Source organism: Sinohyriopsis cumingii, chromosome 5 (genome assembly GCF_028554795.1).
Source record: "Sinohyriopsis cumingii isolate HCF-2022 chromosome 5, ASM2855479v2, whole genome shotgun sequence".
Taxonomy (NCBI): domain Eukaryota; kingdom Metazoa; phylum Mollusca; class Bivalvia; order Unionida; family Unionidae; genus Sinohyriopsis; species Sinohyriopsis cumingii.
The window spans coordinates 24,850,333-24,866,604 of NC_142965.1; the positions used below are offsets into that span (position 1 = coordinate 24,850,333).

General features: G+C 33.5%; 1 protein-coding gene across 2 annotated transcripts; it reads right to left on the reverse strand.

Moving 5' to 3' along the window:
* Positions 1-7,455: 7,455 nt before the first annotated feature.
* LOC149798805 (tumor necrosis factor ligand superfamily member 14-like) lies at positions 7,456-15,212 on the reverse strand. 2 transcript variants are annotated; one of them, XM_089957704.1, is made up of 4 exons: positions 14,421-15,212; positions 11,248-11,284; positions 10,861-10,947; positions 7,456-10,193 (listed from the first exon to the last, which is right to left on the reverse strand). In XM_089957704.1, exons 1-4 carry the CDS (start codon positions 14,775-14,777, stop codon positions 9,781-9,783), a joined length of 894 nt encoding a protein of 297 aa, XP_089813830.1. In that variant the 5' UTR covers positions 14,778-15,212; the 3' UTR covers positions 7,456-9,780. The 2 variants fall into 2 exon arrangements, with proteins under 2 accessions (XP_089813830.1, XP_089813831.1); XM_089957705.1 differs by lacking the exon at positions 14,421-15,212 and adding an exon at positions 12,198-12,652.
* Between the last annotated feature and the right edge of the window lie 1,060 nt (positions 15,213-16,272).

The window sequence follows — 16,272 nt, forward strand, 5'->3', positions numbered from 1 at the left end:
AACTCAAGCAATTTTGTATGAAATATATCAGCAGTCTTTTATAAGGGAGTGTTCTGGATCAAACCTTAATTTGTTTGACGACGGCGACGATTCAATGGATGTCCTCGTGTTGGTAATTGATTATGAAATAGACGCTGTTGCCTCAACAAAGTTGTTTTCGTAGTTGTTTAGACTTACTTGAAGGGGCTATGGAGGGGGAATGATCATGTTGTCAAGTTCAAAATAAAGGTTTGGGCAAGAAAGCCCCCTTATATTCCGCTACTATATTCATCCAGAGTTTGAAATACATTATGGCCTGACGGCATTGAACTTCTAAATCCAGATCAAGAACACCCCATACTCTAAGTGATTTGTTATTGGACTTTTCGAGAAAAAAATGTGTCAGTTAAGTTTCCAGACAAACCTTGATCGACCGTAAAAGATGCTTCATTTTCATGTCCAGGTTTATAAAAGACATAATCAACCTCCTGCTGGGGCTCAGTTTGCAGCTCATTCACCCTTATCACTTGATGAAGATCGGTGTAACAAAAAGCTATCGATTTCATGCATTAACAGTAGTTAGTGACTTATGAACGGATAATAATAGCTATATTGTTGTTGTCCGTGTTTTGTTCAAATGCACCCCTTCCTAGATTTATTCACTTAATTTGAAGACAGTGGGACATTGTACAATTCTGAAAAGAATCCATCCCTTCCAAAAATACATTTCAAGTTGAGGTGTTTATGGAGTAAAGTATATAAAAGATGAATTATATTTTGTGATCACTATCCTTTCCGCAAAAAATTCACTTTAAAAATCTTTTGATACATAAAGATCAATTTCACTCGATACACTTTAAAAGACAAATGTGGCCATCGCTCGAAAATTATCTCTGTAAGGGAGCATTTTAAATCATATGTGAAACTATATCTTTATGAGTACAAATAAAGGTTCACCACTAACGGTAAACAAAACCACTCTATTCCATTTGGTAAGTTTTCGTTTGTTTGAAATTGTGTTAAGCAATATAGAAAACAATGGACCGCATTTCAAAGACAAGATATTATTATATTGCATACCCCTTCAAGTTCAATTCTACAACTTATGGCGTAATGACGTCCCTTGTTGACCTATAAAGTTTCTAAAAATTGTGTATTTTTTATAACCATTATGCTTATTGTTTTTAAGACCGGTATAGGCTACAACGAACCACTGATGATCTCATTGTACTTTCCAGCCATTATATCAATTTTCCGTTCTATTCACATTTTTGACACACGAAGCTTTCAAGACCCCGAAATCTATTACAGGGCAAACATCTTGATTTGTTTATGCCCATACGACTGTAAGTATGATCTGCGGAAACATTAAAGAAAATCGTGTTACCAGAATTGTGTACAAAATCGCGCTGTATTAACAACTTCATTTTGTTAGCTGACCTGACAGGTATATGGGTCATTATAGTAACTTTTCATTTTCTTTAATACGTGTTTTACAAAATGCTAATCTGGTTTTAATCTTTAAAAAAATGTAAGAAAAGCTGTAATATCGACACCATTTCGATTCAGGAGAAATCAGATATCATTATAAGTCATAAGTGTAAATCCCCTCTTGATATAGCCATCCACTCAGGAGGAGTAGCTATAAACAAATTGTTAATACGGTGGCCATATCGGCTGTCAGATCAGCATTAGTTTCATTTATGACCATCTAGACAAAGTAAATGCCTTTTGATGAAAAGAACACGTCGATATCAATTTACTCTGAGGTGTAATGTGTTTTTTCTTTCTAAGTATCGTATAGGCACATATCCTTAACATATTTTGCTTGATTAATTCTCCCTTAGTTTCATTTCATAATAACGCAAATCAGGATTTTTTGTATTGAATATCTTTTAGAAAATTCACTTATGTCATTTTAGTGGAAGTCTAAAATAAATTAAGGGTCATAGCTCTGTTAGATTTCGATAATAAAGGCTGTAAATTTGTATGTCATTTCACCATGCAATGAAATAGTAAATGTAATACTTTCCGCTTTGACATGTTCAGTGAGTGTCTAATGAGGGCAGAAATAAACATAAATGGGGATGCAAGGGATATATTAGTTCAGAAAATGTTTAATTTAATTCGTGGTTCTCAAAATAATTTGCCCCCCGCCCCCGCCAACAAGGCATTGAAGATGTATCATAGCTTAGAAATATTATTTCAGTTTCTGAAATCCCTCTGCCTAATTCCACTTAAAAATCTATTTCTACATAAACACTTTTGCAAACGGATGTGCAGACATAGTAACATGATTTCATTTATTATCCTGTTCATGTTGGAATACAATTGTATTTTCCTTTGTTGTTTGGTATGTTTGGAGCTTTAATGCTGTATTATATAAAATGTCTACGTAAAGATCATGTCGACATAAAGATGTTATGATTCTTATAGCCCTATCTAGGTATCGTGGCGTCAAATGAGTGTTCAGATTTTAAATTAAGATATTTCTTTCACCATGACTAAATTATTATTCGGAAGCTTGTGTCAGACAATATCTAAATGTACTTGAAACATTCGTCTTGGCAATAAAAATGGATTAATGTATTTCAATGAAAATATTTGGATGATGTTGATCATAATTATGACGACGATGATGACGATGGCGGCGATAATGATGCTGATGACCACGGTGGTGGTGCAGCTGATGTTGGAAAATAGTTTGAGATATGATTTCAGAAACCTATTCTATGAGATGCATGTACATATCTGCCATATGGAGAACTGAAATAAGCACAAATATAATGTTACATACATACATACATACATACATACATACATACATACATACATACATACATATATATATATATATATATATATATATATATATATATATATATATATATATATATATATATATATATATATATATATATATATATATATATATATAATTTGTATCGTTTGTTATTTATTCTCTCCATCATGATTTGCTATGGATAATTGCATTTTGGACTTGACCTTGTCCAAATTCAAGTTCATTATCTACCTGACTAGTAAATTTTGTTTTGGTAAACAAATAATACATTGTCAATATTTCCCTGTAAGTGTGGGTTAAATATTAGAATCATTATCAATAAAGGCAAACATATATATCTTTGGGTCTGGGTCTGGGTCTGGGTCTGGGTCATTGGTATTCCCCATGGAATAACCTTTTTACCAGATGTTTGCCACAGTCGTTGTTATAAGTCTAGTAAAAAAAATGTAAATGTATATGTTTGTAATTGAGAATTTTCAGGAAATGAATTTTGGACCTAAATTTTGTGTCTTATTTTCTGTTTTAGTTGTCTATATAACCTTGCTTACTTGAAAAATTATACATTCCTGCGATAATATCTGAAGAAGAAACCAGTTGTATTGGTGTGTTCAGTATTTGATTTTGGTGAAATTATGTGTTCAAATTCAATATTATTCACTGAATGTACAAAGTGCTCTCGCATAATATTCTTGGATAGAACATTAATTTGAAATTATAGCTAATTCAGACTATGACATATTGGATAATAATATTGTGATTAGATGGAAGATTTTTTGTACATCATCACGCTTCAAGTTACTGATACATTAGTACATTCAAGACTTCAAACACATCATCGCCTACAGCTCTGCATCTTATTTCGAACACCGCTAAAAATTAGTTAGAACTGTATTAAGTTTAGTGGTAGAACATTTCTGACTAGTTGGTATCTAAATCGCAATACTGTAAGTTTTTTTGTTTGAAATTTTCACTTTTTATTCTAGGGAAATAAATTATGTGTTGAACATTACAAAACGTTTTGGCTTTGCTCTTTTATTATGTAACATTTTATTACGCATGAACTTTAGAAACCACAATAATGCTTTTTATTCGACTCGTTCATTGTCTGTCAGTGACATACTTCTCACAAATGCATGTACCTGTTTGGGATATAATATCGCTCCCAAGAAAATAAGTCATATATGATATGCCCTTCCTAACATTAAACACAAATCATACGCAATGTTTAAATTGATTGAGAATCTTTGTCATATAATACATATCACAAGACGACGGCATAATATCGTAGGTGTAGAATCACTTTATGAAATGAATTATTTCTAATAATATTTGAAACTGCCGTTAATGATTCCAGCCTAAGAAACATATTAAAAAATGGCTTGCCACTCACAGTCTACAATATAAGTGTAATTGTAAGACAAGGTTTCTTTTTTTTATCTTTCTTAATTTAAAATGGAACCAATGGACTTGTTTTGTATATTTTATATCTCTTGCTTGACCTTTGTCCATAACTGAGGATATAGGTTTTTCTGTACCTACTTTTTTGTCAAGTCTGTAAGTTATAAATAAGTTGTTTATTAATATTTCAGTTAAACGTCTAGCTTCGTTTACAAACTTGAAATGTTCTAGAAGCGAGCTTTTGACCCACATCCAGGTCACTTTATTGTATCAGGTTTTTATATAAGGTTGAGGTAAACAAAAATTATTAAATCCTATTGTGATATCATTCTGTCGAATCACTTTTAGTTGCACTCAGATATAATTTGAGAGGGATCATTTATTTTAAAATATTTATTGGCATTACAATGTGCTCATTGACGTTTGTAATAAAACACTATTTTGGAATTATTGTGAATTCATTCAAACTTATTACGGACTGTATCCTTACGATACCTCAAGACTGTTGTTACATCAGCGTATTCAAAACTATTGGTGCATTACCACGTGCGATGGTGTAATTCAATCGGAACATTACTTTTGGAACTGAGACGAAAGTTTCGGGACTATTTGGAAATTAGCTCACAATACTGTTAACCCCCTCTTATATTTTAACTTTGTAACTTAGAAAATTGTAACTTAGAAAATTAAAGTATGTGTTAATATTAATAAACCTGTTGGTTTCTCTTCTTTCTGTTATTTAGTTAACGACCATATATTAAGAATTTGGGGGTACGTCCAGGATTTAAATTACTTTAAACAATACAGAGATTTTACGATAGTCTGTAGAATTTAAATTGACATTATTTAAGAATTATAGCAGTCCTTGGTAAAGATTTTATCTCATACATGTAAGAAATCTTTAGCGAAACGAGCCCTCATTCACAATGTCATCTAATTTGCTGAACTGTGTTTCAAGTCCTACACAGAAGGGGTGACGGTCTATAACAAAGGACCAGTTTCTTGACCTTGCCAGAAATCTTGATATCTCGGCAGTAAAAGTATGCTGAACAAATAAAAAAAGAGGATGATATTAAATCAGTCTCTGGTTTTGATATTAAATTAAGGATTAACAGTTAGAAAACCAGATGGATTAGGAATTAGAAATGGGTCTGCGTCAGAAAGAAAAGATGAAATTGAAAGTTATGAATTAGAAAAAGGAGAGGCAAATGTAAATACAGATAGAGAAAGAAGAGAGAGAAATAAAAATGCAGAGAGGGGGAATGGAGCAGCAGAGAGAAAGAGAGGACAGGGAAGTACAAATATAGATAGGGAGGAAAATATAGAAAATTTGAGGCACATAGAGATGCAGAGAATTATATAGAAGAAGAAAAGGAAATGCAAATGCACATGTAGAGAGAATAAAGTGAAATGCCATATAGATTAAACTAATTAAAACTGGAGGACCTTCCCCCCCCCCTTACCGTCTACATAGAAGTTCAGGTTTTGATGTTACCAGAAATTTTAAGTTAGTTCCCATTTTCAAAGAAAATAATTAGATAACTACTTTCCTCATTTTGAAAAACTGCTGCAAACATGAAATGGCGATGAGACCATTAAACCCTATTCTTATAAAGTGCGGTTGTTGGCAAAACTCCTGAAGTCTACACTTCACTGTTAGTGCAACAAGGTGTTTATCATGATGTGGTAAAAGACTATATCTTGAAGAGGTAAGAGTCAGTTCATGCTACATATCAACAAAGGTGACTGAATTATAGGAAAGAAACTGGACAAACCCATGTCGATTTAGCAAAGAAAAAATAAAACGTATTTGATAACTGGTCCTTTTCCAAGAAGGTTTATCAAGATTACGATATTATCAGACAGATCATATTAATTCAAGCGGGTAAGAACAGCGTATATAGTCATGCCAACAAATAAAAGGTCGAACATTTAGAAAATGATGCCCGATAACGCGGATGAATTTTCTTGGACTCAAAAAGATTCATTCGTCAATAATAATCCAACAGGCAGAGTTTTAGGAAAACAAAAATCATCTCAGTCTCATATGAGCATGTCCAATTCTCAGTCTGTCACAGCGTTTAGATATCAAACTGCTGATACTACTGATCATAAATCCCTCTGCTTCCTTACGTGCACTTATTGTAAGAAGTAAAAAAAAACGGCGCGTTATTTTTGATTGCAATCAGTTGTCACAATAACAACACAATAAAGCTAGAGCCATTGTAAATGTTCTTTTCTCAAAATTGGTCAGGGCCAAGGATTCGTATTGAACATAATAGCAAGAATGATGGTTGAATTGTCCAGATTCGAAATGCAAACTTTCTCATGTTTGACTATTGAAGGATTCTGGCGAATTCAACTCAAGGAAATAGCAAAAGGAATTTTCGGTATTTGCAATTCCAGGTGGACTTTATCAATATAACCGGATGCAGTTTGGTACGAAAAATCATCCACCAGAATTCCAATGTATAATGCAAATGATAACATCAGGTCTAGATAACTGTAATGCATATATTAATGACGTCATTATCTACAACGATACCAAGAAGCAACACTTGTAAACCATTCGAAAATTCTTTGAACGATTCAGAGACCAAATGTTTGCTGAACCCGTCAACATTTAGGTAATAACAAAATATATACATGGAAATAAGGAATACCTGAACTTTGTGTCTGATGTTCTAGGCAAAACTTCCACCAATGCAGGCTCGACAAATATATCATGTATATTTTCAGTCATGCTTTAATTGCAGGTTGCACGCAATATGCACCATACTAATGCCATTCCCATTTTAAAGTCAACTCATAGAACAATTTGGTTGCCTTTCCCAACAAAGCACGTGGATACAACTGTACTATTCACATAGGATGTAGCGGAAGTTATTAGTATATAAGCGTTCTAAAATCGTTTCATTACATATTCACAAAACATTTAAATATATTCTTAAATGAGGAATTCAGTATACCTACAATGTTTTGTCTACTCATGTTCCTTAACTCTCATACAATGATATGGGTAGCATGGCATTCTTAAATAATTCATACCTCCACTTACGCCCATGCTCCTTCCATTAAAACATGGGTTTCTAATTCGAAAATCCCTGCGAGGACTAAGATTTATTTTTCCATCGTGTGTCAGGGGTTGAACCCCTGTTATAACAAACTGCAAGCACACTTTCTGTATTAGCTGCAGCTGAAATAGCATGCGTATAGAAACACTTTCAGTTATTCTGATCGGGGTAGATTTTGGACAGATAACACAGACAAGCAGAAAGAGGGTACTAAATGTATCAGTATTCATTAAAAAGAGAAAAATATTATGTGCAAAATAATGCATATAAAGCAAACAAAGATATAAGAGGTTCTGAACTGATTCAGTTGGTAAAAAGTTGTCATGGTGTTATATATAATTCAGAAATATGCTCACAGAACGTAGATGCTCCAACATTGTACCTTGAATGACCTATACATGAAACGTAATTAATGTGCGATGGACAGATGTGCCTGCCACAAACAGTGGTAGAGAATAAAGAGCAACAATAATATACTGTTATACAATCTGCAGTTCACAATTATATAATTGTAATACGACAAACCAAGATTTTATTGAGAAAGAAATATATATTGCTTAGTGATTAACGTCCCAGTATTTCTGCTGGTAGAGTTGTGGTTTTAATCCCCTCAAGAGGACGTCGGATATGTGTCAGTTGTCATGTCTTTCGGTAAGATCCTCAACTACAGCTGCCCACCACGTTATACACATTAGTGTATTGGTGTATCTTCCATCACCATATCAGTATAGAATGTTTTGACATGGTGGTTGCTATTTCTCCACGTATTTATAGTCACTGAACTAAAACTATAATGATTCATTCATTGTCACAGGATTGTTGATGTTTTAATTTTGTTAACATTGCTTATTTCTCAAATTTCTAACATTTTCATACAGGTATACTTGTATATACATGATTTAATATCAAAACGTTACATCAAGAATAATCATTTTGAAATATTGACAGCGTTTTCTAAAGATATTCACTAAGGAAAAATTCAGGATCAAAGTGTACTTCGAAACAGTTATCAAAGCGTTTGAGTTCTTATTGTCATTGAAAATTCGTCAAAATATAGTGCTAACCATTGATCTGGCTGCATTAAAACCTCTTGTGTATATGCGTGTCCTTTGTGCTTTCAGTGCCTTTCTCTTTTCTATCCATTTGATGCAGTTTGAATCTGCATCTGCATCCTGCAAGTTTCAAAAAACACGTTCTAATAATTGATGTAAATAATAACACTTTTGACGATGTTGAAGCAAATATTGCTGAAATATATGTCAGGGCACAAAATATTATTTTTCTCTTACATATGTTGTTGTATCTGTGTGTTCGTGTTTATATGTCAGAAATATTTACGAAATATTACCGTTGTACTTCGTTATTCATTTTCCCATTTTATCGTTTTCTGTTTTCAGCTGGAACTCTCCTTTCCAGTTACTTGAGGACGTTACTTGAGGACGATTGATAACCATTACATTATGCAGACGGGGCGTATCAGTGGTTGTACGTGCTCTGTTCTTGCAAGCAAAAGGGACCGGGTTCGAGTACTGCCGAGACCAGGCAAGATTGCCTCCATGATCTTTTTCTGGGCATCACAATTTACTCCATCAGGCACCATAAAATATAGCCCTTATTGATAGGATATGCCATGAAACTCCAAAGAAGCAAATACAACCTTAATTATAGTATTATTATTGACGAGGACTTCAGCAGAATCATATTTCAAATCAGTTATACAAAGTAGGTTTTCTTCTGATCCCCTAGATGTTTTTTGATAAATGGCTTTGTTCATTTTTGATCTGAAACATGACCATTATTTTCAGGAAGAAAAAAAAAACAACGTGCAACCTTTCTTAGAAAAGCATAGTTGCATGGTAATGTCTCAATGTCTGCAGTCATAGATGACCGGTTTCTTTTGAAAAATCGGACTCGATACTCTTATGATATATTTGAAATAAGGGGCTGTCAAGTTTGGGATAAGTTATGATTAAATCATTGGTTATATTGCCGGCTTCGTTCCAATTCTTTGATAAGGCCGAATAGTTTTAGTAATGCAGTGCAACTAAGTTTTCAAAAGGTACTTACGTGTAAAGGTTTTACGTGACCCAGAAAGTCCTGAGACAGTACTATCTTGGAATCATTTCAAAATCTCTCATGCTGCTATACTACGTGGTTTGGAGAGATCGTGATTGTATGACAAATAATTACTAATATCATTTTCATTCAAAATATCTCTTATCTGGGATAGTGAGAGATTTATCTTTGCTCAGCCTTAGAATAATAATTTTGGTGTTATAATTTGCAGACTCACTGCATCTACTGCTATTTATTTTGATAGCCGAACAGTCATCATTTTGGGGTGTGCAAATTTGTGATGGGTTAGGAAGGTTATTATATTTCTGATTATGTCAATTTATTTTTATAGTCTTTAAAAAAAATTGACTATTGGATATTTACCAGTGCGTTTATGGGGGTAACATCAGTCGTCACATAAAAATATCTTTTTCTAAAAAACAGATGTCTTAAATATCATACAGCTCATAGTCAGTATAGACGTACTTCAAGAAAAGAGTCTCTCTCGGATAACGATACCATTTCTGGGTGGGAAACTTTAACTATTACACTTTCACCCTTCTTGAAGTAGGCTATGTCGCCTAAGAAGCTACTTCGATCGGTAAATCCTGATTCCATCTTGCATCGGGTTTTTCCGGCTTCAACAAGTTTCCAATCCTCTCGTAATGGATATTCTGCTGACCGCCGAAAAATAGTGTGGAAAAAGGCAAAACGGTCGTTCGAGATTGTAGTGTTTGTATCTCTAAAAGTAACGCGACTGTTGAACCAGTAAAACCCTGGTGTGGTGATTGTAAGTTGTCCATTAGTGAATGTTACTCCTGGATTTTGGTAAGAGTCTCCTTTGTTCAGCCATCTAAGAACGTGTCTATCATCATACTCGATGCCTACAATTATGAAAACATCAGATAGAATTTGGATTTGGATAGAAAAGGATTCGGCATGGATAAATATAAATCAAACGCTGAGCGTTAAAATGAATGTAAATAGTTACTTATAACATCCACATTCGTCGTATGGCCGCCGGCTTAAAAGTAACGCTATTTTACGTCAAAAGAAGTACAGTGATTCAGGTGATAACAGAAAGTAACGTACCCTTGCAAAATCGATCATTTGCCCCCATCTCTCTGAAATATTACCACAGGCACCTGAAGGTAAAATTGCTCATTTAACATTCTTTTTAGACCTTTACAGTTTTTCTTATTATCAAAGTTAAATGTCTTTTATTACCCTAAGAATTTGCTTAAATAACAGTCTCAGAGTGGGCTCATATAATGATGACATAAACAATTAATGTTCCACTGCACCGTACAAGATGCTGTCATGAGAAAAGTGTCTGCGAAACTATTAAATGAACCTGAGTAGAACGAGATTTCTTGAGCATTTTGTATAATAATTACTTCCATTTTGATAAGGGCAATTCTTTATCAATGCCATTATATAAACTGGTGGGTGCCTTGGAGGACAAAAGTTGCAACTTATTGTTCTCAAAAAGAAGAGTTTCCAAACAAATGTTAACCACTCTATCAGAACTGTTACGCTATGAAAACATACCTGTCAATGTACGGTCTATGCCTACAACTCTACCTGCGGGTTTCTCTTCAGTTGTATGATCCGGACAGTTAGGAATAGTGATTCCCTCTGCAATTACAGAATGCACAGGTGCCTTACTTTTAAAATCAAAGAAGAAAGAAAGAAAGAAAGAAAGAAAGAAAGAAAGAAAGAAAGAAAGAAAGAAAGAACGTGAAGTCGAAAACAAACATAAAAGACATTTGTGTTGAAAACATAATCACGACGAAAAATGAGACGAAGATTTAACAATCTCTTGTTTTTGTCTTTTGCTAATAATAATAATAATAACAAAGTTTGATTAGGATTCGAACAGTAACTAGAACTTAGCACGCTGTCCTAATTTACCCATATAAATACAATGACTCTTACCTTTAGCCATGTAAATTCTGTGATTTCTTTCCAGAAACTGCAAAATAGAAGTCATTTTATGTCAGTTACACAAGAGGGTGTCAATGAAAGACAATCAAAAATGCAGACAGAGACAGGCAGATTAGTTTTATATAAATATTCTCTTTTAAACGAGTGGAAAAATCAAACGGTATTTTGTCTAAACCAGATTAGTTTTATATTAATGGTGTTACGAAAGTTTTATATGTATCCAGTTTAGGGATTATTAAATAATATCATGAATATTTATTATTCAAGCGTTGTATGAAAATGTCAAGTTATTGTATTAAATGATAAAATATGAATTCAAACTATAAAGGGGAATAATTCACGCAGCCCTGTCTGTTCACATACATAAACACTAACCTCACCGAAGCATACAATTTAAACGAACACTGTACTGTTTTAGTCCAATGAATATCTGATTCTCTTACTAATCCGTTTACCTCTCCAATTATATCAGAAATAAAAATGTGAGTATCCGTATTTTTCCAGTTGTAACTTCCTCATGTAAACATAGCTTTCAAATTATGGCACGATTGAAATTATGTTTGAGATTTCTTGCGAAGAGATATACTTTCTTAAACTGTAAAACTTAGCGGATTTTCATTAGCACAACGCAAATAGTTAAAACCATCTTAATCTCGTATGTTATATTAAAGTGAGAGAAACGAGCCCCTCAGTTTCAGTTTCAAAGTAAACTCAAAATGTTATGCTTTGGGCATGGATTCAGTTTAGACAACTTAGTCAAGTGAATGCTCTAATGAATGAATATAAATGTAAGTCTACGGGACATCATGTATTTATCTGCAATCTGTTTTCACCGTTCTTCAGCGACTAAAGAATTTCATTATATATTCAATAATTAGATATTGAACACATATCTATGACGAGAGCGCTCTTGGTAAAAAATTGTTATTTCATTGGAATACCTTCATTTCAATCGCAGAATTTTCTGTGACTTTTCTCTGTCTCAGTTGCACGTCAGTGAGGAGGCGCCATCAAGAATGTCTAAAGTGGAACCCCAAACAACAGAATGTTGGATCCAGGTATTCCCTTTTTATAATTAGTTTATACACATGAATGATGTAAATTGTGAGTGGCTGAACGTACATAACCTTTGTCAGCCATACGTGTTATACGCAACGACAAAAAGCGTACATTGTCTGTGGAAAAGCTCTTGATTAATTACAGTAATTAAATTCTTTAGGTAGCGATTATAACTCCCTTCACAATCTCAATCATCTGAAAATGATGGCGGATACAGAGGCTGATGAGTGTTGGTTACACCTAAAATTAAGTGAGAATCGAACTTTGGTTATATTTATTGTTACTAAGATAGACGAGTTGGCAAACACAAAATTCAAGTTTGAATGCCAAAAAAAAATTGCTAAACCAAAACCCTTATAGGTAAACTCGCAACCAATAAAATATTTCCCTAAATTATGGGACTTCTGAAGACAGTTAGACCGTTCTATTATGTTTCTACAGTGTTCTATTCCTACCTATGTTTACTGTGTCAGTCTGTGCAATAAATATGTTAACCAAAAGAACGTGTCTTAATTTTGGTATGAAAACATATATATATATATATATATATATATATATATATATATATATATATATATATATATATATATATATATATACAGAGAGACATGCAACCCTTTACTGCATCTAGAAGGGTTGTGCCTTTAATGATCTAACATAAAGAAAATACGTAGTTTTACGAAGATGCCATGCAATATTTCACTTGTGAATTGGACTAGATTTGTACTGTCAAGAATGACGAAGACACTCGTGAGAATACCGTGCTTCCACGTCATCTTTGAACTATTTCCTTATATCTATTAAAAAACGCAGACACCTCATATGACTCAGTATGAGTGTTTTGTATTGTACTAAATCAAATACGCTGAATCGTCACACGATGAAGACCGAAAGCGCTTTAGTTGTAAGATATATCATTTTAAGGTTCACATCTGACCATTATAAGTGATCATGAGTGTGTGCATAAGGGCGTTTATCCCTGTGTGCAATAAACCCTGTATTGAAAGAACATTCATATAAAATACACATGGTCCATGTTGTTAATTTTCATCTTATTTGCACCTGCATGATAGACACGTACGTATAAAAACGATATATCTTTTGGAATCCTCAGTGGGTGATACTTTTTTCAAGGCAATAACAGCCATGAAAAATATTTAACATTGTATCACTGATGTCTCTCAATAGCTGGTCTACTACTGTGATAACGGTGGATCGAGACTGACAAAACTCTGCCAACCTGAACAGGTGGTGTAGTCCCTTTGTTAGTCGAAAATCTGTTACAGCGATTGCTATTGTTGTAAATCCTCTTCACAGGTTATTATTGTAAAATAATTTATAACTTTCAATTCTATATCAAAGCTGAATCGTGTGTGTGTGTGTGTGTGTGTGTGTGTGTGTGTGCTTGCGCGCGAGCCTATTTTTCTTAGGGATAAATATGCATCGATTGTTGTACCTGTTCACGTATGTGTCTCTGATGAATGTTTCCATCTGTATTCAATTCGGACTTAGTATATTGTTCATACGTTGAGCGTCGTCGTCACTGTTAATTAAGGCTTAAATATATTTTAAGGTAATTTGAAGTTATTTTAGTATGAGGGTCATTTGTTGCCCTCGAACACATAAAAACAAACTGCAGTGGCATTTTGCCTGTTTTAAAGTAGCATCAATGGTGCTCGTAATATGAAATGTTGACACCAACCCTTATTTTTGCTAAGGAATGTGAGGAAAACAATATTTCATTAAATATCGGTATTGAGCATAAAGTCTCCACCCTCTGGATAACTATTTGTCTCTGCTACACAAATGCATATTATTTGGAGACCATTTTGCAGTCAGGTTACATGTATTCAAACGCCAAACATGTAAATTTGAAGAAAGTTGGTGATGATAGAATGATAAAAGATGGTATTGGCCAAATCAAATATGTATGCATATATATATATATATATATATATATATATATATATATATATATATATATATATATGTGTGTGTGTGTGTGTGTGTGTGTGTGTGTGTGTGTGTGTGTGTGTGTGTTGCTATCTTCAGTTAGGTAGATGAGTGAGATACATAAAACAGAGTGAAAGAAAACTTTGCAATACCTGATGCACAAGATGCTTCAGATGTGTTGTATCCTTCGTGCAACATTTGGTACCATTATCTTTCCTTTCAAAGTCTTTCAGAAGGTTAACATCATCAAGGGGATGAACGGATATTTCCTCACATTTTAAGCACATCTGCATATCCGTAGTATGTCCTGAGGAATGTACCTGACTTTTCCAGTAGTAGACAGTCACCATGAGGGCGGCCATCAGGATACAGTTGATTATTATTAATACGATACAGAATAATTTCATGTAGTTCTGCACAGTTTCTCTGGTGGTGGGAAATGTGCACCATAACCTGCATTTACAAGCATGATCTGGCTTGAAATGTGTTTGTCCGTAACATTTTTCCATTATAACCTATTTTTCCTTGCTTTTACCACTTATTTCATGGCAATTTGGGAGAATTTATATAATCGTTTTAAACAGTGCGTACTAAACTATAATACACCTTACAGCTATGAGCGGGTAACTAGATTTGTTTATTAAAGTTGCCTGCTGTTATGAGAGAGACGGTATCGAATTGACTAGGCTATTTCAGTGAACTATGTATTTCCAGGTAAAGCAATCCTACCCAAAATGACAAAATGAGGTTTACGACAAATGACGGTTATTTTTTAAATTTGAATAATTTAAAAGTTTCCAAAAAATAATAAATAATGATAATTAGTTGAAACATTGTATGAATTAATTTTAATAAAGAAAGCTGTCAATTTTACACTTATGATATTGCAAACAGGCTAATTTCTACCTTCCAAAAATCAACCGTTCTGCTCATATATGAGATACAAATCTCTAGTTTCATTTTGTTTGATGTGCAGTTTTGAGTCCGGTCAACACGTGTACGGTTTTAGTGCCGATACGATTGGTGTAAATTGGAGTAATGTGTCTTACTGAGGGACTCAGGGTGATGGACTCAAGGCGATAGTTTACTTGTGCTGATTTGATGGCGGTTGTCTGTCCCACGTCATTTCGGACATGAGTCTAGCACTCGTTTTGGACATTAGTCTGGCACTCGTTTTGGACATGAGTCTGGCACGCTAACCACTTAGCCACAACGGTTTATTGAAATTGTGTTAAGGAAACACAAATATTATAATATTTCTGTTTATCACAAATATATAACACTGATACTTAAGTAGTACTAGATTTGCGAGATTCTTTTTTAAATATTTTATTCTAAAGAAAGTCATGAATATAAGCGACAGAGAGCGAATTTGCTGTACAACAGCTACTATGTATACATCTTTAGGAAATAAATGGAATAATGAGTCTATCAAGCTTTGTATACATCCTTAGGAAATAAATGGAATACTGAGTCTATCAAGCTTTGTATGCATCTTTAGGAAATAAATGGAATAATGAGTCTATCAAGCTTTGTTCTAATATATAGAAATTATCATCGTTTTTAAAAAAAATGAGCTTAATTTGCAACATCTGAATATAGTTTTCATTTCCCCAGTTGATTTGGGTTCGAAACAGGCGTTATCTGCTGACTTGAAAATATATTACAGTCGTAAATAGTGATGTACAGACGCAATTATTTTTATATTTTGTGCATTTCATTTACATAAATAAACGCCATAAATTATAACACGATGTTCAACGGCTTGCACAGTATTCTGCATATTCAGTGAATAACAAAGAAATCGAAACATATGCCTCGGTAAATTGATAATTTAAAACCGTACCTTTTACAGAACCATAATGCTTTAAATATTGTATATGTGTAATTACTTTTATATTTGTTCGAACAATGAAACGTTAATACATGTATTTGGGCAGAACTTGTTACTAATGAATTTGAAGGTAAATTTAACTTGTCTTTTAGATATATTATTTTTAGATA